The following is a 21,083-nucleotide window of genomic DNA, read 5'->3' as shown; positions in this document are numbered from 1 at the left end:
GGAATAGGAATCGTAGACAAAAAGGAGGGCAGTCAGTCATCTTTTTTATTTTCTCTCTCTCTCTCTAAAATAAATTCATGAAGAAAAAGGGATCCCCAATTTTCTCCACTTCAACAAGAACAAGAACATAGAGAGAGAGAGAGAAAGATCGGTCCTTTCTTATGTTCTACATTTAGAAATTTAGTCATTAGAGAGATAGAGATTTTGTGAGTTGTTTATGATCGTGCAACTTTTGTTAAATGTGATTATTTGGTGAAACATCAGCAAGCATTAAGTTATAATCTGTTTCCCCTTTTTGGGGATGTTGTTTTTTGATTTCGGGGTTAAATTTTCTAGAGATTTCAAGTAACAGTTTTGAAACCATTCACCTCTTATTAGTACTTGTGTTTGGGTAGGTGGAAGTTAGGGTTTCAGATTTCAATTAACATCCATGCCGGATAATTGGAAGGTTCAGAATGCCTCTTCTATGGCAACCCCCCCTGATAAACTAGATGGTAATTAATTAGTTTTCTATTTCTTTCCTTTCAAAGATCCCTAGGTTTTCCTTCTCATGTTTATTTTATGTTATCAAAATTGTGTATTTTTTTTAATTTGATTTTGTTTAACTTGGTTAGGGTTTGAATTTGATCTTGTGTATTGCATTAGAGTTTCGGCTTAGAATGGCAATGTATCTGGAAGTCTGCCTGAAATAGCATGTAGATGTGATGTATTCATGTTCCATATCAGAACCTTGACCTAATTACATGGATTTGCATCGTTTTAGGTTTTACTTTTTTTTTTTTAAGGAATTTTGATTCATCTGTTGTTAATTCAATGATTTCGATGTATACTTGCAGAAGCCATGTGGCAACTTAAAATTCAGCCCCAAGAAGATCAAGATGGGGTAGCGTCTCATCCGATTTCTTATCCCGATCGTCCTGGTGAACCCGACTGTATTTATTATCTAAGGACTGGTTTGTGTGGTTACGGAACTAATTGTCGGTTTAACCATCCTGCTTATTCGGTGGGGCAGGTACTTTATATATTATTTTTCTCTTTTTTGTGGATTATGATACATGTTGTATTCTTAGTTTAATGGAGTTCATTGCCCATTTTAGATCATTGAAGTTTCCATTCATACTGAGAAATATTTGGTAATCCGACCATATGTCTTGTTTCCGTCATGCTTTCTTGTTTCAATGTGCTTCTTCTTGTACAGGTTGCTCAGATGAGGGGTGAATTTCCTGAGAGAGTTGGACAACCTGACTGTCAGGTATTCATATTAGTCGTTCTAAAGTCATTCAATATCCACCAACTTCTCATGTTTTGATCATGACATTCTTTACGATTATGTAACTGATGCTTTGGTTCTACTTGACAGTATTTCATGAAAACGGGTACTTGCAAATTTGGCGTCACATGTAAATATAATCACCCGAAAGATAAACACGATGCAGGACAGATTCCACTCAACATTTTGGGATATCCAATGCGTCAGGTGCCTCATATTATTTTCTTGCATCTATTCGAAATTTCGAATTGCTTGACTAACGTGGAATTTGCGCATTTTCAATCCTTACCAGGAAGAGAAATCTTGTCCATTTTACATGCAAACTGGATCCTGTAAGTTTGGGATTGCCTGCAAGTTTCATCATCCCCAGCCATCTGGTGCTGGAGCTATATTACCCGTAACTGGAACTGCCACATATGGGTTAGCGGGCCCATCAGTAGCACCTCCAATAGGTATTCCTTATGCAGCTGGGCCTCCACCTTGGGCTTTACCAAGACCACCATCTGTATCTGGTCCTATGCAAGGTCCTTCGACCTACATGCCTGTAGTTCTTTCTCCATCTCAAGGCCTCTTACCTTCACAGCCAGGCTGGAACACTTACATGGTCAGTATGTAATCTTTTTCTTGCATTGATGAGCATGGTCAGTATGTAATCTTCCAACCAGTATGAACTATGAAAACTAGAATTTTGATATTGCATCCATTATCTAGTAAGTGATTGTCATGTTCATAGCATTCTTAACCCGGAATGCGGATTGTTCGATTAAACCCTTATTTCAATGATGAACTTCTCTTCACTTGGAGAGTGAGCTGTTCAAATGCATCAGTGAGGTCACTTTCGTGTTAATTTAACCAATTGTTACTACACCAAGTTTTTTAATACAATTTCAAGTTATGCAATGGAAACACCGCATAAGCGTCAAACTTGTGTTTCACTAGTTCTATTGTGTGTCGTTTGGTTCTTAAAAAACTTGTTGGTTTAGAAACTATAACCCATTAATCCCTCTCTCCCCTGAATTTAAAAATACATGAAACAGCTTCAGTAGGATAAGTTTATACCGGGAAGGCTTTAATGTCGTCGCTGTAGTTGCTGCAATGGAACATGCATGTTTTTGTTGCTCTCACCTCTCAGTTTGGTTTAGAATTTAATGTTAGATTTTGAGATTAAACATGAAGATCTTGGTCCTTAAAAAAATGTTGTGTCCATTATTGTTGGAAATCTACAAGCATGGCAGCGTTGTTCCATCCATTTGGCTTAACAAGGCACTAGATTCATTCTAGTGGCTGTGAAGTCTTACCTTGTATTCGTGTAAGAACAAGACATTGCTCAAACTTGATCCTACCTCATCTATTTTTTTTAGTAAACCCCCTCGTTCATTTAATTTTGCATGGTTCAAATTCTTTCTTTCCAAGATGACTGAAATTAGTTTTAGGTAAAAAGTCAGACAATGAAGTCGAGGTTCTACGTAGAACCCAGTAGTTACACTGCTAGTTTGTAGGGTAGAACCATATTCATGCTTTAACCTAGATATGGGCCCATTGAGTGTGAGACCGTATACTAAAACCATTAACTCATCGAACATTGTTGACCGAGTGTGAACAAGTGCTTAGGTTTGGTTGTTGGTTCTCTCTAATTTTATTGTCTTACGTATTTGGTATGTCATAAACCACTTTTATTTACTTCCCAGGGGACTATGGCCCCTGTATCGTCTACCAATGTTCTTGGATCCAACCTTCCGTATCCGTCTAAGCATCAAGGGGAGTCGGGTTCAAGTGGACTGCTTCAGTCTTTACCTTTCCCTCAATATCCTGAGAGGCCCGAACAACCAGAATGTCAGTATTACATGAAAACTGGAAGATGCAAGTTTGGAACGACGTGCAAGTACCATCACCCAAGAGAAAAGATTATGCCATTGGCTACAAATTCTGTGAGCCCATTCGGGTTACCCTTAAGACCTGTAAGTGTTTATACCCTTTCAGTCAGATTTGGTAATTGTCAATTTTGATTTTGATTTGTGTTCTTTTACTTGTAGGGTCAAGCCGTTTGCAAACCCTATAGCCTGTATGGAATATGCAAGTATGGTATGAGTTGCAAATTTGATCATCCGTTTGCTGGATACTATAACTACGGCGTCAGCATGCCATCAGTGCTATCTATACCGGACACAAAGTTAAATCAATACTCGAGAAACTCAGTAGTAATCCGGTCATCAGAAACTTCTCCTCCGAAATCATCCAAGTTATCTGACGGGATCAAACCCGAAGTTGTTGATGCCAAACAAGAGAAACTAGATAGTAAAGCTCCAGAAGATCCACAGCAAGAAACTCTCTCTTCTTCAATAAGTGAAAACCCAACTTCTGTGGAACCTCCACAAGATAAATCCGATTAAGTTGCCCTACGCTTTTGTCCATTTTGTTCTTTCTTCCTTGCACAACTTTTTTTGGCACAAGTTTCTTGAGAGGAAACTTATTGGAGAAGAAGATGAATGTAGTGGGCGAAGACAGGAGATAGACAGAGAGAGAAGCATGAAAGGGTTTTTTGTGGTGAATAAGATGTAGCAAGCAGGTGAAATGTTAGGTTTTACTACTTTTCTCAATTTTTTGTGTCCTCACAGGTTACTAAGATCGCGACGCTCAGGAGAGGAAGAAAAGTTGAAGGTTTCTATACTTCCACCTCTTTTAAGTTTCTTCCTTTTTTTTTTGGGTTCTGCTACATTACCAAGACTTTTTGTTCAGAAACACTGGTTTGTATGAACTTCCTTTATATGCAAATAATACTACCATTTACAGGCAAATTGTTTTCAGTTTGTTTTGAATTTTGTAAACATATTTAAGTCGTGTATAATCTGCATTTATGTACGATTACGGTAACGAAAATGAACAACTACGGGCAGCCTAAGGCTCCTATATACAACATGGAAAGCATCCCAAATGGTCTTCCCTTATTTCTCGGTCCGCAGTCTGAAAGACCACAATCGAGATAAGCTAGTGGTTAAATACGCAGTGGATTATACTTGTGTTGATTTCTGTCATGGGTGTGGAAATGAAGTTGTTTATGGCCTTCTTCCAACTTCAATAAGTAGTTATGCAAGAAGTGGTGTGATGGATGATTAATAATGAACTTTGTGTTGATAAGAAGAGTCAAGCTACAATATCATGAAGTAGAAATAAACACATTTAGACTTTAGATGAGAAAGTGAGGCCTTAAACTAAAATGATTTTGAGCTAAAATGTAAGCATCCAAGACAGGGTCGTTGGCGTAGTAGTCTGTATGGTTATTGTTGCATCTGTAGACAGGTTTTAGGTAGAGGTCATCGCAGCGAACGGCGTGAGAGGAGGAAGTCATGGTTGATGAAGAAGATCCATCTTCTTCTTCTTTGATCTTTGTAGTGGATTTTGTGAACATCTTCTTCAACTTCTTGCCGAGTCTCTCTAACTTGAGAATCTTCTTCTTATCTTCTCTCTTGGTCATGATAAGTACTAAGTTATATCTCTAGATAGATAGGAGTACTACTAGTGTTGGATCATGGATAGATTGATATATAGAAGGAATTCATGTTCACATGGAAGAAGCAGTGAAAGCAAGCTGGTTGTTATAAAGCGTTTCAATTTGGTAGACAATTTGTTTTGTTGTTTTACAAGAAAGGTAAAGAGAGTTACTTATGGAGGAAAAAGTGATGATGAAAAGTTCATGGTTTTCGTGTGGTTTTATCATGTCATTTCAACTTCTCAGTATTCTCTAACCTTAAGAGCCTGATTTAGGGCCTTTAATATCCGGGTTCTGTCTAACTGATTGGGCACCCTGGCCCAATATTTTCAATTTCGCCTCAGCACTAAAGTGTTCTTGAAATTTTGGAGCCCAAACTCTCTGCTCAAGGTTTTATTGATTGCTAACCCAGTCTCAATTTCACATGGGGAGAATAAGGACCCCATTTTTCAACTTAACCTTCTCTCTTGAAGTTTTCCAACATCCACAAAAGGTGCCTTTCCGTACCTGGTCTCGCCTGATTCCCACTCCTAACTTTGTCCGTCAACAGACATTGCCCATAGATCAGGCTGACTCGGGGGGCTAGGCACAATAATTTTTTTTTTTTTTTTGGTGTTGAAATAGGCATAATAATTAGATTTGGTCCTCGGGGCTCACCCTTTTCAAATAAGAAAAGTAGCATGTCTCATTTACCCATATGATGAGAGAAGAATTCTTAACAACTTACTGGTGTCCCTAGATCCTGGGATTTAACAGAGGAAAACAAAAAGTTCTTCCAGGATCTTTGCATTTCTTGGGAAGAAGCAATTTTTGATAAGTCTAGTTTAGGTATTGAAAATCTTAGAGCCGATTCTCAAAAATACAGTTAGTATTAAATATAGTTTTAGAGGGGCCGACGAGCCTATAAGTGTCTCATCTAGATTAGTTGCATGTATAAATATGCATGAAAAGTTAATATCTGCCAAAGCTTCTAAGCTTCACATGTTTATTACTATCGATAATTCCAAGTGTCTTATGTTGATAATAGCACAAATTCTCACCCCAAGAGTTTGAAAATTCACGAAGAACTACCAAGTCTTGTCTTGATCCATGATTCCAAGGATAGAAGCTCGTCGTTACTAATTGAATGGGCAAGACCAGGGTAAGCCTGCAAGCAACAAACTAGTATTAATATGTCTGATGATTAAAAGTGGAAACTGTGATCAAGTGTGAAAGAACTTACCTTAAACTCGCAGCTTATGCCAATTTGTTCAAGGAATGGAGGACCAGCTTGTCCAGCTTCAAACAATACCGTTCCATCGACAATACCATGGGACCATAAAATAGGTGTCTGCACACATTTTTATCTATAAGATCACTATGACATGAAGCAAGTCAAAGTATAAAACGAAGAAACTGGTTTTTAAGGCATTCACTTGAAGAAAAGTCAAATCTTGAACTTACTACTTCGGTACTTCCTATTCGAACTAATCTTTCTACTTGAAGCTACATTTTGGATATCAGGCCCTAGGTTCTTGTATGCGCAATTAAGTTGAATGGTCCCGTATGGAAAATCAAAATCACTATGATAAGCCGATAACATAATCTTCGGGTAATGGGTTCTCTTGGGCAAAAACTAAGACAAACGGATAGTTTGCTAACTACCCAAATCAACAATATTTGCTACACGTACGCGGAATTGTATTGATTTCCTAATGTAAGAGAGATGATGATGATGATGAACCAGGGACTAAGGTCGAAGACAAATAGACCAAGAGACCTTAGAAGAAGAAGAACAGTTATTAAAGGATGGTGGAATTAATCAGTTTCTATAAGCGCTCCCACACACGTATTATTCACTCGTGTACTTTCTATTAACAGAATGGATTAGTCAGAGTGTTAGTTAATTGTTAGTTATCCTAAAACTAACTTTCTCTCTCTAGATAATGATTCTATAATTCTGTTAATTGTTCTCTTAAAACTCTATATAAAGAGATCTCATGTAAACTAATTAGCTATTGATTGAAGTATTGAATTCGAGCTTCTCTTTCACCTAATAACAATATTAAGGTAGAGGCAATAAAATCATCCAATGAGAGTCAAAGACCTTTTTGACTCAATGCATTGTGGACATTTGTGTGATAGTTCGACTATAACATGGTTCATTCAAAATAAAGTACATACCTTCTTTGCATTTGGTGTGATGCGCTCTATAATAGAAGAACCGAAAGGTACCCATCCACTGAATATCGCACCACCGCCTAGAGTTTCTGGGTACAGAAGTACACTGGCTAAGGTCAATGCACCTGCCAAAACAGAAGTAAATCCTGAGTCAACCTACCCACACCCACAATATTAAAGAGGCAAACAATTCTGTAGAAGCAATTTTACCTCCTTGGCTAAATCCACAGACAAATATGTTCTCAGATTTTGTGCCAGCAGCCACTTCCTTGTCTATCATTGCGTGAACCTTTTGAACTGCCTTGAGCACACCACTTTCATCCTTTGGAGACGCCTGATGCAGTTCAGTAAAACATAGTGTATCTTTTATAGTTGTCATACAGAATGTCTAAAATAAAACTAAAGAACACACTTCTGTTTAACAAGAATTGTGGACTGGCAAAAGAATTTGACGCTAGAACTCCTGAAGCAGTCAGAACTGTCGTTGAATACCCATAAATTAGCTCTGGTTTTTTTTGTTTTTCTTGAGAAAGAATGCCCATATAGTTTTCAAATGATTTAGAGAAATTCATATCGAAATTGGAAAGAGACTAAAACTTACAACAGTGATTGGTATCTCGTGAATGTCGAACCAAGAAGGCATCACAGCACCACCTACAAAATAATCATAGGTTACAAGTAGACATGTTTTCGTCAATCTCATACATGCTTCTCTTCCTTGTGAATAATGAAACCTTTCTCTACACTATGGAATATGATATGCATTTCTTATGTGCTTTGAATCTGTACAAGTCTCTTTTTCATACGTTAAATTTCCTATGTTTTCGTCGATTTTGTATAGTTTGTATGGTACGCCTTAAATGTAGCTCTGATTTGATTAAACTTGGTGCTTTGTTAGAGCACCTTCTCATCCATGGAAATGCAAAATTCCGAAAAGATTGATGTTTTATGCCCCCACTTTTGCTACTTGCTTGTGAAAAATATTGTCCCCACTTTTGGGTTTTGTTCTTGGGGAAGGCTCAAGAGCCAACCCCCAAGCCAAAGCCAACACAACCCAACCCAAAAGGCGTCGGCACTTACTAAGTTTGAGCGTCACATCAGCAGTGATGTATGAATCTGGAATAGTTTAGATTTTTGTCATGGGTTTAGGGTGTATTTAGTGTGTGATGAAAAGTGAGAATACCAATTGAATTGATTTCTCCAGATCAAACAAACCCCAGAGTTAATATTTAGACCAAAACAAGTCAAACTAACTAGGTATAATAATATGAAATGACTCGAGCAGAAAAATTGAAATCTTACGGTTGCAAGAGACTGGATTAGGGGAAGCAGAAGGGAAAGACCAATTTGTGTTTCTGAATTGGGGAGAAGTAAAGAATGTTCTAATGGGTTCGTTAGCTGGACCTGAATCACCCAACCCATGAAGCCATATAACTAAACTTCGTGCCCCCGCCATTTCTTCTTCTCGTCCGCTCTGATCAGATGATGAAGCTGGGTTGTGCAGATAAATGATGATGATTGATGTGATTGTCAAGGTAAAAGAGACGAGTGCGATTGGTTTCAATAACCATAAAACAACTAGTTTAGTACTAGTAGTAATATCTTTCTTCTTCATTTCACTCCGGTCTGGTCTTGTCTGGTTTTCTATAATGGCCGCTGGTTCGGTTCTAATTTCACCAAAAGGTTAGAAATTGACCAAAATCTCCTTGTCAATGCAAGTATGACACCTAGGGGTTAGTTAGGTGTGGGAAACAGACCGTACTAGAAGTCCAAAGACACTTTTTTTTTTGATGAACAAGTCCAAAGACACTTACCTTCCTGGTCCGGGACTCCGGGCAGACGACTAGACGAGTACATTTTAAATTTGTCTTTCGAACTACAAGACAAGTCAGAGTTGCCCGTCTGAATATGCTTAGAATGTTATGAAATATCCCATGGTGTTTTTTCTGAAATCTAACTGCATTGAGTCAGATTTGTCCAAAAAATCAACCTGATCCAGCTGTTTATACGACGAGTTGTTACGTAGAAAAGGAACACTCATCTCAATTATTTCTTACTTGGACTCAGAAATTGCAAAAAATATCAAACTTTGATGTCCTCCTAGTGAACCCATAGACGACATATTCTCTTTGATTGTTTTGTTTTGTTTTACACCAACTAGGGATAACACTTGGTTTACACCTCTCTTCTCTAACATTCCCCCTCAAGCTGAAGCAGGGAGAAACTGCATCAGATTGACAAGAAGAGAGTGGAAAAGAGGATAGGATAACCCTTTGGTGAACACATCAGCAAGTTGGTGAAGAGAAGGCACAAACTCAAGAATGAGTCTTCCTGAGGCAACAAGATCTCTTACAAAGTGATAATCAATCTCCACATGTTTAGTTCGAGCATGGAAGACTGGATTAGTTGCAAGTTGTCGAGCACCAACATTATCACATTTGAGAATAAATGGAGATTGAGTAAAAATCCCCAATTCAGTGAGAACATAAGAGAGCCAAAGAAGCTCAGAAGAAGCTATTGCTAGAGCCTTGTACTCTGCTTCAGTACTAGACCTAGCTACTGTCGATTGCTTCTTTGAACACCAAGCCACTAAGGTTGAACCTAAGAAGACACAGTACCCAGTGGTGGATTTCCTCGAATCAGGGCAGCCAGCTCAATCAGAGTCACTATAAGCAGTTAATTGAGAGACATTCCCTGGTGTAATAGTAATACCTGCACCAAGAGTCCCTTTGAGATATCGAAAAATTCTCTTGACAAGTTGAAAATGTGAATCTCTTGGAGCTTGCATAAATTGTGCAGCATAGTTAACACCAAAAGAGATATCTGGCCTTGTCATTGTTAAGTATTGAAGTCCACCCACAAGACTTCTGTAAAGAGTTGGATCACTTAGCAATATACCATCTTCTTTAGACAACCTCTTACCAAATGGAATTGGAGTAGAAATAGGCTTAGTATCAAGCAGCTCAGCCTTCTGTAACAACTCCAATGTATACTTATTCTGAGTGAGAAGAAGACCATCTGAAGTAAGAGGAGACACTTCAATTCCCAGAAAATAGTGAAGGAATCCCAAATCCTTCATAGCAAACTCCTGTTGAAGAGACTGAACTAAAGATTGAATCAAATCAGTGGAAGAGCCAGTCAAGATAATATCATCAACATAAAGGAGTAATACTAGAGTAGCACCATAAGCTTGAAACACAAACATAGAGTGATCTGTGGCACTCTTTTGAAAACCCCAATCCAATAAAAATGTAGCAAACCTTGTGAACCAGGCTCTTGGAGCCTGTTTAAGGCCATATAAGGATTTGTGTAGATGGCAGACCCAAGTCTTCTTAGAGACATCCACAAATCCAGGAGGCTGGACCATATAAACATCCTCATCCAAAACCCCATGAAGGAAAGCATTACTAACATCCAATTGTTGGATCTGCCATTTGTTAGTAACTGCTAAGGTGAGAACAACTCTAATGGTGGAAGACTTAACTACTGGACTGAATGTCTCTGAGTAGTCAAGACCATCAAGCTGATGAAATCCTTTAGCTACCAAGCGTGCCTTATACCTCTCAACTGTACCATCAGCTTTGAGCTTTGTTTTAAACACCCATTTGCATCCCAAAATATTCATAGAATCAGATGGAGGGACCAGAGACCAAGTGGCATTATGATGTAAAGCCTCAAGCTCTTCTTGCATAGCAGTCTTCCATTCTGGATACTTGATAGCTTGAGTGTAACAAGTAGGATCAGAAGGAAGATCAAGTATAGACAAATAGCATTGAGGAAGAGGATGGCAAACTGAATAGTTAGTCACAAAATCAGGCAAATATTTAGGTCTCAGGTTGCCTGTCTTTGATCTGGTTGCCATATGATGAGTGGAAACAAGCTCTTGAGAAGATGAGGATGGGGCAGAGGAGCTCGATTGCCCTTCTGTGGGTATTGAATTTGAGAATGGAGATTGGATAGATGATGAATTTGAAAGCTCAGGCACCAATATAGGATGTGTCTCAGATATAATAGGAAGTACAACCTGAGATGAAACAGGCAAAGTAGTGGAGGAAGGAGCTTCCTCAGCAAATGGAAATGTCTCTTCATAAAAAACAACATGTCTTGAGATATAAGTCCTTGTTGTTTGAGGATCAAAACACTTATACCCCTTATGAAGTAAGCTATAACCCAGAAAAACACATTTAGTGGACTTGGGAGATAGCTTATCCTGTCTAATAGAAGCTAGATGAGGGTAACAAGTGCATCCAAAGACCTTTAGGAAAGAATCATCTGGAAGCTTCCCAAATAAGACCTCATAAGGAGATTTATGATCAAGCACCTTAGAAGGAAGTCTATTTATCACATAAGCTGCTGCTTCAAAAGCATCATACCAAAATTGTTTTGGAAGAGAAGCTTGAAAGCACAAGGTATTCCCCATTTCTGTAATTTGTCTGTTCTTTCTCTCAGCAGCTCCATTCTGCTGAGGAGTTTAAGGACAAGAACATCTAAGTAATATACCATTAGCATCTAAGAACTCCTTGAACTCTCCTTTAGACAATTCAGGAGCTCCATCAGTTTGAAACACTTTGATAGAGGTGGAGAGAAGCTTCTCATAGGCAGCTTTGAACTTTTTGAAACAGTTCAATGCCTCTGACCTTAGTCTCATAGGATATAGCCAAAAGAATTTACTAAAATCATCCATAAAAAGAATGTAATATCTTGTACCATTAGCTGTTTCAACTGGTGCAGGACCCCAAACATCACAATGAATCATGTGAAGAGGAGTGGTGGTACTACTGGCTGACACAGTAAAAGGCTGACATTTACTTTTAGCTATTTGACATGAATGACAAAGCTTGACAAACTCCTTAGAGTCTAGTTGAATAAGCCTTCTCATATTCAATTTTTCTAAGACTCCTTTAGCAGTATGACCTAAAAGTAAATGTCAGCCTTTGGTCTGTGTCAGGTAAGAACTCAATAGGATATAGGTTGTTTATCATAGGACCTTCAGTAAGAATATCACTTGAAACCAAATCTTTTATGCTATAACCCCATGGGTAAAATTCGACTGAACAATCATTGTCCTTGGTAAACTTGGCAATTGACAACAGATTTTTTTTCAAGTGTGGAACCACTAGAATATTGTTCAAATCAAAAGTCTGAGTTGGGGTTATCAATTGAGTATGACCAGTACTGGTTATAGGAATGGAACTACCACTACTAACCATAACAGATTCTGTACCTATATAAGGATTTAGATGAGTTAATACCTGAGGATTATTTGTCATATGGCTAGATGCACCTGAATCAGCTAACCAAGTGTGAGAAGCTTGTGGAATGTCAATAGTAGCTATATGACATTCTTCTTGTATAACAAGATTGCATTCTTTATGAACAGCAAAATTGCATTCCTCTTGAGCTGGATCATTGTTTTCTTCATTATTGGGTATTAAATCAGAAGATTCAGCAATATGAAGACCAGCAAAATTTTGTAAGTCAGATTCATTTGATGGTGTATACCTGAATCGACATTTAGAAGCCTTATGTCCCCATTCATGACAAATTCCACAGGGTATGGTAGTGAAATCAAAGTTCATTGCCTTCTGGTTTGTCAGAGGAGTCTTCTGTTGGTTTTGATTTGTATGTGATTGTTTAGGTTCCATCTGATTATTAAGACTTGAAGTCTGCACAGATTTTGAACCACTTGATTTGTAATTTTGATTTGACTTAGATTGATTTCTGTTGCAAGACCTTGAATTCTTACTGTAATTTTGATTATGATTAACATAATATGCCTTTTGTTCATCAACTTCTTGAGACATTAACCACTGCTCATGATGAAGCAATTTTGATCTTAACTCAGGAAATGTTATTCGATATGTTCTATTATCAATAACAATCACAAATTGACTAAATCTCTTCCCTAAACCAGATAGTGTAATTCTAATCATCTCTCGATCAGTAACTTTATCATTAACATAAGCTAATGAATCAGCAAGTGATTTGATTTTACGAAGATAATCAGAAATTGAAGCATTACCTCTTTGAATATAATGAAGTTGCTTTCGAAGTAGATCTTGTTTAGCTTCGAACTCTTCAGCATAAATTTTGTTCAAATAATTCCAAATCTGATGTGAAGTTTGAAGACCTAATACATCCGACGAAATTGATCGAGAAAATGTTGCTTTGAGACATGATTTTACAAAGTGATCATGTTTTCTCCAATCATGATAAGCTGGATCAGTGATTTCAGGTTGTGAAATTGATCCATCAACATAACCGATTAATTCATTGCTAATCAGGATTGATTCGAATTGATCTCGCCAAAGCAAAAAATTGCTTTCATCAAGCTTCTCTGATATATAATTCGTGATGTTCAAAGTGAGAGATTGAGTTGAAGAAGATGAAGATTGTGAATTACCTAATTGCAAAGATGAATCCACGAGCAGACAGCTTCTTTCTCTCTCTAAAATTGCGTTCTAATGGCGGAAGACCAAATTGAAACCCTAGAGCTCTGATACCATGTAAGCTTTAGTGAATTTAGAAGAAATAAAAGAGAGAAAGTGTAGTTTCTGTTATTTAGCAAATGAGATGAAATCTCATACTTATACATGAGATGAGAGAGGTTAGTTAGAGGAAGTCGTTACTTGTGAATCAAGTAACAGACTTTCATAACTACCCAAAACAGAAAAACAAAAACAAACATTAAAATGACACTCCTATTACACCAACTAAGGATAACACTTGGTTTACACCTCTATAACACTTGGTTTACACCTCTCTTCTCTAACATGGTAAACACATTTGGATATCATAGTTTACAGACAATTGCATTCACTGATTAATTGTACAAAGGGTGTTTAGCCATAAGAAGAAAAACTCAGCTAATTTCAGGAGAGAGAAGAGAAAACCTGCTTACATCATGTGCTTCTCCTTCAGCAGCTACATTTTTATAACTATGTTTTCCTCCAACAATTTTCATGTGTAATAACTCACAACTATAGTCTACTCCTTCATAACACATGTATCTTCTGTATTGCTATATATTTGTAATAAATGTTGATTACTACGACAATACAATCTATTTGAGCCTTAATTCTTCGTGACACATTTCTACGACAATACAATCTATTTGAGCCTTAATTCTTCGTGACACATTTCACTTTTGGGCTCCAACTTTTAAGTGGGGAATAAGCATAGCGAATATTGCCTACTTCGCAAAACCACCAGAAAAAAATATCATATCCTCAACAGATAGATAGTGGTTAATTTTCCATCTCTCCATATTTTCCTAGTTGTTTGCTGAAAAATGTGTTTAGATTACCGGACATTATTCTGTTTTCATTTTTCTCGTGTTTCTTAGCTGTCGCATGTACTGGAGTTATTTGGTCACGCTACAGTATAGTAATAACACCGGTAAAGAGGGGTTGGATTACAATAAGATCGTTTGATCCTTAACTGCGCGTGAGCTGTAGTCATTGTGTTATAAGACTGGTTTTGGTTAAGTATTAACTTTTTATCAGACCAAGTTTTACAATACTGAAAGACTGTTGACATGATGATACAGACCGATAATCGTTCGTATATGGTTCAACTTTGAAATCCATTGTCATATTCAATTTCTTAATTATTCAAAGGGTTGGGTTCTTCGTACTTGAAATTTCAGAAAAATTGGAACCTTTTTAGCGTGAATGTTGCAATGGCTGGAACATGCCTCTATCAGCTTTCTCGAAAAATCAAGTAACCAATCATTCATTGTACTACTTCCCATTTAAATTCAAAAATTTGTCTTAAAAACAAGCGCTCTGTTTTCGTTTACCTTTACTTGTATGTCATTTCAGGCATGACTACTTCTCTGAGTCAGAAGAGAAAGTTATCGCAGAAGAATAAATATTAATTGGAGTCAGTCTGACATGTGTTTTCTCTTTCTTCTGTCAACTCTTGTTGCATTCTTTCGCCGGGAAGTGAAATAATGTAATTTGGATTGGCAGCTGAAGTTTTTTAAAGATTTGAAGTTGGTAATTAGTTTGATTTAATCCAAAATGAACTTGTGTGTGTTTTTGGTTCGAAAGGGTAATAAGAATATGAGAAGAGTTGTGCACAATGTATTATTGAATTTTGTTATTTTCATTTACGAACAACCTTGGACTGTTTGTGATTACAGATTACCTAATTACCATATTCAATTTTGACAATATCGCATCAGTTTTACCACACACTAGAAAGGAGAAACATCTCGAGGTGTTTTTGTTGAAGGGGAAAAGAAAAGAAGAACATCAGAAATGAGCGTCTATTCGAAATAAACTTACAAGTTATTTTTTTGTTGTTGAAGGAGAGTTTAGAGACAGTGAGTTAAGTGTGACTAACGTGAAGTTAAAGTTGTAAGTATTTGGGTCTACACCATTGATGTATATTTGTGGTCATCCAACAATCCAACTCAAAACCAATTCGGAATGAGTTTAACTTCACTCTTTGAAAGAGAAGATGTAAAGAAAGGCTTGTTTCTTTTTTGAATCTTTTAGTATTAATTACGTGGCAAGTAAGTATATATTGGTGTTGTTGACGTAAGCAAGTACGTGGAGGTGTCAACACCTCAGGCTCATTTTAGTATAAATGCTTAAAAGTGCGCCAATCGCGAAGTTTCTTTCTTCACCGCTGTAATCCATCAATAGAATATAAATGGTTGTTTTGATTTGCTTGGCGGAGAAAAACTACTAGTAGTACTAGTATTCAGTTTCCAATCGATTCAACTCAAAGATGGTAAAAAGTCAATCTAAAATGATATTGCAATTTTGGGGTGTTGTGGGTTCAAATCTTCATGAAGAATTATGGTTTTTGGGTTCTTCAATTTACTTATTAGTTATGAAATAGAAGAGATGAGAAGACGTGATATTTTTTATTTTTTATTTTTTTTTTTGCAGAAAAATATGGAGGAGGAAGAACATCGTCATGATGATGATGATATTGTGAATACTAAGGTATTAGAAGTGATATGGAGGGGAAAGAAATTGAGTGTAGAAATAGAATCAAGGGCAACAACCCTCAAAGATTTTGGGGACAAACTACAAAAATTGACTAACATCAAGTCTCATACTATGAGATTTCTTCTTCCAAATAAAATCTTAATGCCTTTCTCCCATCAACACTCGAATTTAACTTTACAGGAGGAGACTTCCATTCTTAAGGTATTGTTTTCTATTCGATTTCTTGTTCACCTTCTTTAAGGTATTTTTATTGTAAAATTCTCTCATATTCTCTCATTATTTTCTTTGTGGGGGAGCAGGCCAAGTCTATAAGAATGATGGGAGTTTTGGAACATGAAATTGAAGAGGTTTTACAAAGCAATGCAAAAGAAGACTCGAGGAGAATAGCTGGTTTTGATGAAGAGGAAAAGAGGTTAAGGCAAAGAATGTCAGACACCACCAATCAGACTAAACTTCCACCACAAGGCAATTATATTTTCTCTCATTTCCGCACACTTCACATTCCAGGTCTACAGGTATGTATTATTATTATTATTCATTGTTACACATACTAACTTTTAGTACTAGTTTTTCAACCGTGCATAATAATCCTAGTGAAACTGCAAATTTGTAGCTAGTGATTGACTTGTAAGTGTCGGAAAAACCTTACCTCGTGAGCTAGCTTTTTGGGTGAGAGAGGCCCTAAATCACCCACCACTAGTATCAGACCCCCCATGTATAACAACTCTCGGCTCAATCACTATTGAGTCAATGTTTGGGGGGAGATTGTTTGTTGGGATAGTTCCACATTGGTTGTGGAAAAGGGGTCAAGTGTGGGAAAAACCTTACCTCATGAGCTAGCTAGCTTTTTGGGAAAACCGCCCAACAAAACACATGAAGCTACATAATGCTATTCCCCCGACTTTGGAATGGGCAAGGGGTTAACCTATTTATTTACTATCCTACAGTTGAACCCCCCAGCTTCCGAGGCTTTGAAAAGAATGCATCGTCTTGCTGCAGATCCAGGAATTATTGCTATCATGAATAAGGTAGTAGATGTCATGCTTATTATTTGTCCTTCTGTTTTATGTTTCTGATTTTGTACTTTCGATCTATAAAAAGCATCGTTGGCGGGTCGGGATTATGACAGAGATGGCACCTGTTGGGTATGTTGGCATTAGTCCAAAATGCATTCTTGGTTTCAATAAGGTACCAATCTTGTTGTTGTGTCTTTGGTGCTGAAAACATTATTCACATGTTACAACCTGAAGATTAATTGTGTGAGTTTTCCTTGTTTTGCAGAATCATGGAGAGGAAATATCTCTGCGTCTAAGAACTGATGACTTGAAGGGGTTCAGGAAATACGAAAGCATAAAGAAAACTCTCTTGCATGAACTTGTAAGGGTTTCTCAACATTAAACTTGAAATGTTTCTCTTATTTAACTATGTGCCAGAGCCTTCCACATATCTAGCTTGGAAACACAAAGGCAAATCAGGCCTGCACTATATTTTCGAATCACTTGATCATATTTGGTAAAGGCGCGAGCTACACTTCACTTGGTGTGGTACTCCAGTATTAGAATCTAAGGCGATTCTTATTTGGGTTGAGCAAATAAATTGGACAAGATATATATGAGCATGTGTATCTTTTGTTGGTTATCATGTAGTTACTAAAGACATCTTGTTCACCTTTCTATGAATTTCAGGCTCACATGGTACACAGTGAACATGATGCTAACTTCTATGCTTTAGATAAACAGGTAAGAGTTATGTATATTTACTCGGGTTGAAGATGAATCATATATATGGAGTATGGAGTTAATTGGTTCTATTTGTCTTCATTTTTCTTGTCGGCATGTAAAGCTTAATGAAGAAGCGGCTAGTTTAGACTGGACGAGATCAAGAAGCCACACTTTGGGTGGACATGGACGTCTTGACCATTATGAAGAGTTTGAAGAGTACTATGACGGAACAGGAAGTAATAGTGCTCAAAAGCTTGGAGGTAAAACATCAGAGCAGCTAGCCTCTGCTCGTGCATCTTCAGTTGCTGCTGCTTATCGCCGTCTAGTTAATGTACCTGAGAACAGTTTGGAAGGATCCGAAGTACACGAAGAACAGGATACCGGTGATTCTGCTATGGAAGTGAAAATTGAAGTTGATAAAGGTATTTTACCTGATCTTAATCTTGCTAATCACTTGGAGAGACAAAACAAGTTTGACTGTACCAATAACAGTTCTCAAGGTGAAGCAGGAATTGAAAGCGAACCCAATTCAGGAATTAATGGGAATAGAATCATATCTGAATTGGATGATGTGATGACAACTTATGGGACTTCACCGGATGAGGTTGTGGCTGAACCAGACCCCGATGAATCAATGACTACTGATATGGCTCTAAATAGTGGAGTCGTGTCTGAACCAGATCCAGACGAGAATAACACAATTGAGCATGTGATGAAAGGGACCGAAGTGCGAAAGTCGCAGCCTGGTCCTGACGAAGGCAATGAAATTAACAAGGGAGACAGTGACTCTAGGGGCAATGTTGGTGTTTCAATTGCAACTTCCATTATGAAAGCTGATGACCTTGATATAGATGACTCAGAAATGCGCCGAATCCAAGACCCAGTTGCTGAAATATGCACTCGCCTTCAGAACACCATTGAGACGCTGAGATCCGAAGTTGGTGATTATGCAGCTACCGTCCTTCAGACTCTTTTCAAGATCATTAGGTTAGTCTCACTATCTTCAATCCTCTCACAATATCATAACTTGATAAATGACTCCATCATGTTACTGATTTTTTTTTTTGTAGGAATGTGATTGAACACCCTAATGAGATGAAGTTCAAAAGGCTTCGAAAGGTATACATTTTTTTTTTACTTGTAGTTCTCTTTTCTGGACTTGATGTTCGTTCTACTTTGTTGTACTGCCTTATGGGTTTCTAACTATAAAGGTTTGTTTCAAACTGCAGGCAAATCCTCATTTCCAGAGGAATGTGGCAAACTATAAAGGTTTGTTTCCTTCTCATCTTATACTTGAGAACTTGTTTCTGTTATCTCTTTATGCGATTACCCGCTCATAATTTTCAAATGGGAAAAGATTCTTTAGTATTTGGGGGATTGATTGGAGGTTTTGTTATTCGTGTCATTTTCATGTTATGTAACAGCTGCAATGGAAGTTCTGTATCTAGTAGGTTTCAATGAAGATGTTGTGGCGGACGAGATAGGGAGGGTGGAAACTTATATAGTGTTAAAGAGGAATGATCCTGGTTTGCTCTGGCTCGCCAAATCTTCTTTGGAGATGTGCATTGCTCACTAAAAAGTCCTTTGCTTTGGGCTGACTAATTTGTCCATACAAGTATATTCTGCTTTTCCAAAATAGTTTACTGGGAGTTTCGGATATTCATATCAGAATATATTTTAAATTCGAACATAAGTATAAGAAGACTGTGACTAAACATTGGAAATGTAATAGTAATGTATAATAATTGTTCTTGTAAGTTTGTTTTAATAAGCAAATATATGTGGTGAACTGGAAACAAATCAGATAATTATTGGTTTTACTAAGGTAACCGATATACGGACAATCAAATATTTTATGTGGACAACTATTTGTGGGGCCGGTATAAGTCAAGTACGCTTGACTTTAATTTAATACAGGGACAACTTAATAAAACCTTAAATATTAAAAAGTAATTATACGAGGACCCAAAACAAATACATTAAAATAACAACCTAATCTTCTTCTTCTTGTTAGCCTTTTTAGAGAGAGAGAGAGAGAGAATTTTTTGTAGTTTATGTGGTCAACATGGATCAAAAGTTGCTCAAGTGATTGCTAAACGGATGAAGAAGAAGCATCCGAAGGAGGGTTAATTTAAAGGAATGGAGTATGAGTTTTCTTTCTATCACAAATACCAATCATTCCGTGATCACCCACCATGATTATAGTAACATCATCAAAACCCCCTCTTTTTCTAATCTACTAATCGTTTTATCAATTCTAGCAATTGATTTTGTAATTTCTGAATCATTGGGTCCAACTTTATGACCTTGATGATCTGGCCCTCACAGTATGAAGTGATAAACACAAGTATTTCGTAAGAAGGAAAACAAATTTACCTAAAACAGTATCAACCGGGACAAATTCAAAATCATTAGGTCCAACTTTTAGGGTTTATAAAACACCACTAAATCTGCCATTAATTTGCTTGGTTTTGTTCAACAAATCATTGTTGGGACAAATTCAAATAGAAACCTAAGAAATTCGATAAAAAAATCAATCAAATATAAATTTTATGTTAGAATGAAAACTATTTTTCTCCTTCCGAAGAATCTTCAATATCATCTTTTGGTGTCTTGCCATGATCAACAACCTCTCCACAATTTCTCTCTCTAAAAGTTTAGTTGTTGGTGATGAAGAAGAAGATGCTGCTAGGGTTTGTAGAAGGAAAAAAAAAGACTTAAAATAAAAACTCTAATTTTTTAGAGGACCAAAGTGATTAATAATAGAGTGGTGTCCCCTTAAAATTTGTTGTTCATATAAAATTTCTAATTTTTCTAAGTGTCCACATAAAATAGTTGTCCATATAAGATAATTGGTTGTCCACGTATTGGTCACCTTTACTAATTTTAAGTAGTAGTATATCTTTTGTTTATCTCTGTAATGTCTAAATTGCATGAGTAATTTGTGAATTCAAATGAATCTGATGGCAAAGAAACAAATCAGATCATTATCCCTTCTTATATTAAAAAAAAAGAGTTAATTCCTATATGGCACCCTACTTTGTGACCAGCTTCCTTTATGGCCCCCAAATTTCTGTAAATTCAAATATGGCCCCCTATTTTCATGGAAATGTCATAACTACCCTTCCCATTAATATATTTTCAAAATAAAAAACAAAAACCTAAATTCCACCTCACTTCCCTCTCCACCACTCATCTCTCTCCACGTCACCTCTCTTCAACAGACCAGATTCCGGCGAAGGGAAACCCCCTTCGCCGGAATTTTTAGAGAGAGAGAGATGAGTGAAAAAAAAAAAAAAAAATTTTTTTTTTTAAGTTCAAGGTCGCCGGCCGGAAAATTAGAGAGAGAGGTGAGTGAAAAAAAAAAAAAAAATTTTTAAGTTTGAAGGTTGCCGGCCGGAAAATTTTCCGGCCGGCGACCTTCATGAGAGTGCTGACTTGGAGAGAGAGGTGAGTTGGAGAGAGAGGTGACGTGGAGA

At 37.1% G+C, this 21,083-nt stretch overlaps 3 protein-coding genes across 10 annotated transcripts; 2 read left to right on the top strand and 1 right to left on the bottom strand.

Moving 5' to 3' along the window:
• On the top strand, positions 1–4,065 carry LOC147560681 (zinc finger CCCH domain-containing protein ZFN-like). 3 transcript variants are annotated; one of them, XM_086664466.1, is made up of 8 exons: positions 1–206; positions 396–494; positions 837–1,012; positions 1,199–1,252; positions 1,361–1,477; positions 1,563–1,874; positions 2,959–3,228; positions 3,304–4,065. In XM_086664466.1, exons 2-8 carry the CDS (start codon positions 431–433, stop codon positions 3,658–3,660), a joined length of 1,350 nt encoding a protein of 449 aa, XP_086520592.1. In that variant the 5' UTR covers positions 1–206; positions 396–430; the 3' UTR covers positions 3,661–4,065. The 3 variants fall into 3 exon arrangements, with proteins under 3 accessions (XP_086520592.1, XP_086520591.1, XP_086520590.1); XM_086664465.1 differs by having other exon boundaries at positions 89–206; positions 831–1,012; XM_086664464.1 differs by lacking the exon at positions 1–206 and having other exon boundaries at positions 292–494; positions 831–1,012.
• A 1,542-nt stretch (positions 4,066–5,607) lies between these two features.
• LOC147560680 (putative carboxylesterase SOBER1-like) lies at positions 5,608–8,660 on the bottom strand. The gene is made up of 6 exons (XM_086664467.1): positions 8,220–8,660; positions 7,519–7,571; positions 7,128–7,251; positions 6,921–7,042; positions 5,980–6,087; positions 5,608–5,904 (listed from the first exon to the last, which is right to left on the bottom strand). Exons 1-6 carry the CDS (start codon positions 8,530–8,532, stop codon positions 5,815–5,817), a joined length of 810 nt encoding a protein of 269 aa, XP_086520593.1. The 5' UTR covers positions 8,533–8,660; the 3' UTR covers positions 5,608–5,814.
• Positions 8,661–15,338: 6,678 nt separating this feature from the next.
• Positions 15,339–19,404, top strand: LOC147560679 (zinc metalloproteinase-like protein). 6 transcript variants are annotated; one of them, XM_086662800.1, is made up of 12 exons: positions 15,339–15,659; positions 15,821–16,084; positions 16,183–16,398; positions 16,831–16,911; positions 16,985–17,071; positions 17,165–17,260; positions 17,569–17,622; positions 17,726–18,026; positions 18,114–18,591; positions 18,675–18,723; positions 18,834–18,873; positions 19,029–19,404. In XM_086662800.1, the coding sequence occupies exons 1-12, from the start codon at positions 15,657–15,659 to the stop codon at positions 19,178–19,180; spliced, it is 1,821 nt and encodes a 606-aa protein (XP_086518926.1). In that variant the 5' UTR covers positions 15,339–15,656; the 3' UTR covers positions 19,181–19,404. The 6 variants fall into 6 exon arrangements, with proteins under 6 accessions (XP_086518926.1, XP_086518924.1, XP_086518925.1 ...); XM_086662798.1 differs by having other exon boundaries at positions 15,345–15,659; positions 18,105–18,591; XM_086662799.1 differs by having other exon boundaries at positions 15,345–15,659; positions 16,831–16,914.
• The last annotated feature ends 1,679 nt before the right edge of the window (positions 19,405–21,083 follow it).

This window comes from Eschscholzia californica, unplaced genomic scaffold (genome assembly GCF_041429995.1).
Source record: "Eschscholzia californica isolate CP2 unplaced genomic scaffold, dmEscCali1.0.p SCAF_2, whole genome shotgun sequence".
Lineage (NCBI taxonomy): Eukaryota > Viridiplantae > Streptophyta > Magnoliopsida > Ranunculales > Papaveraceae > Eschscholzia > Eschscholzia californica.
The sequence above is the reverse complement of the archived record's forward strand: the minus strand, read 5'-3'. Positions and strand labels throughout refer to the sequence as shown.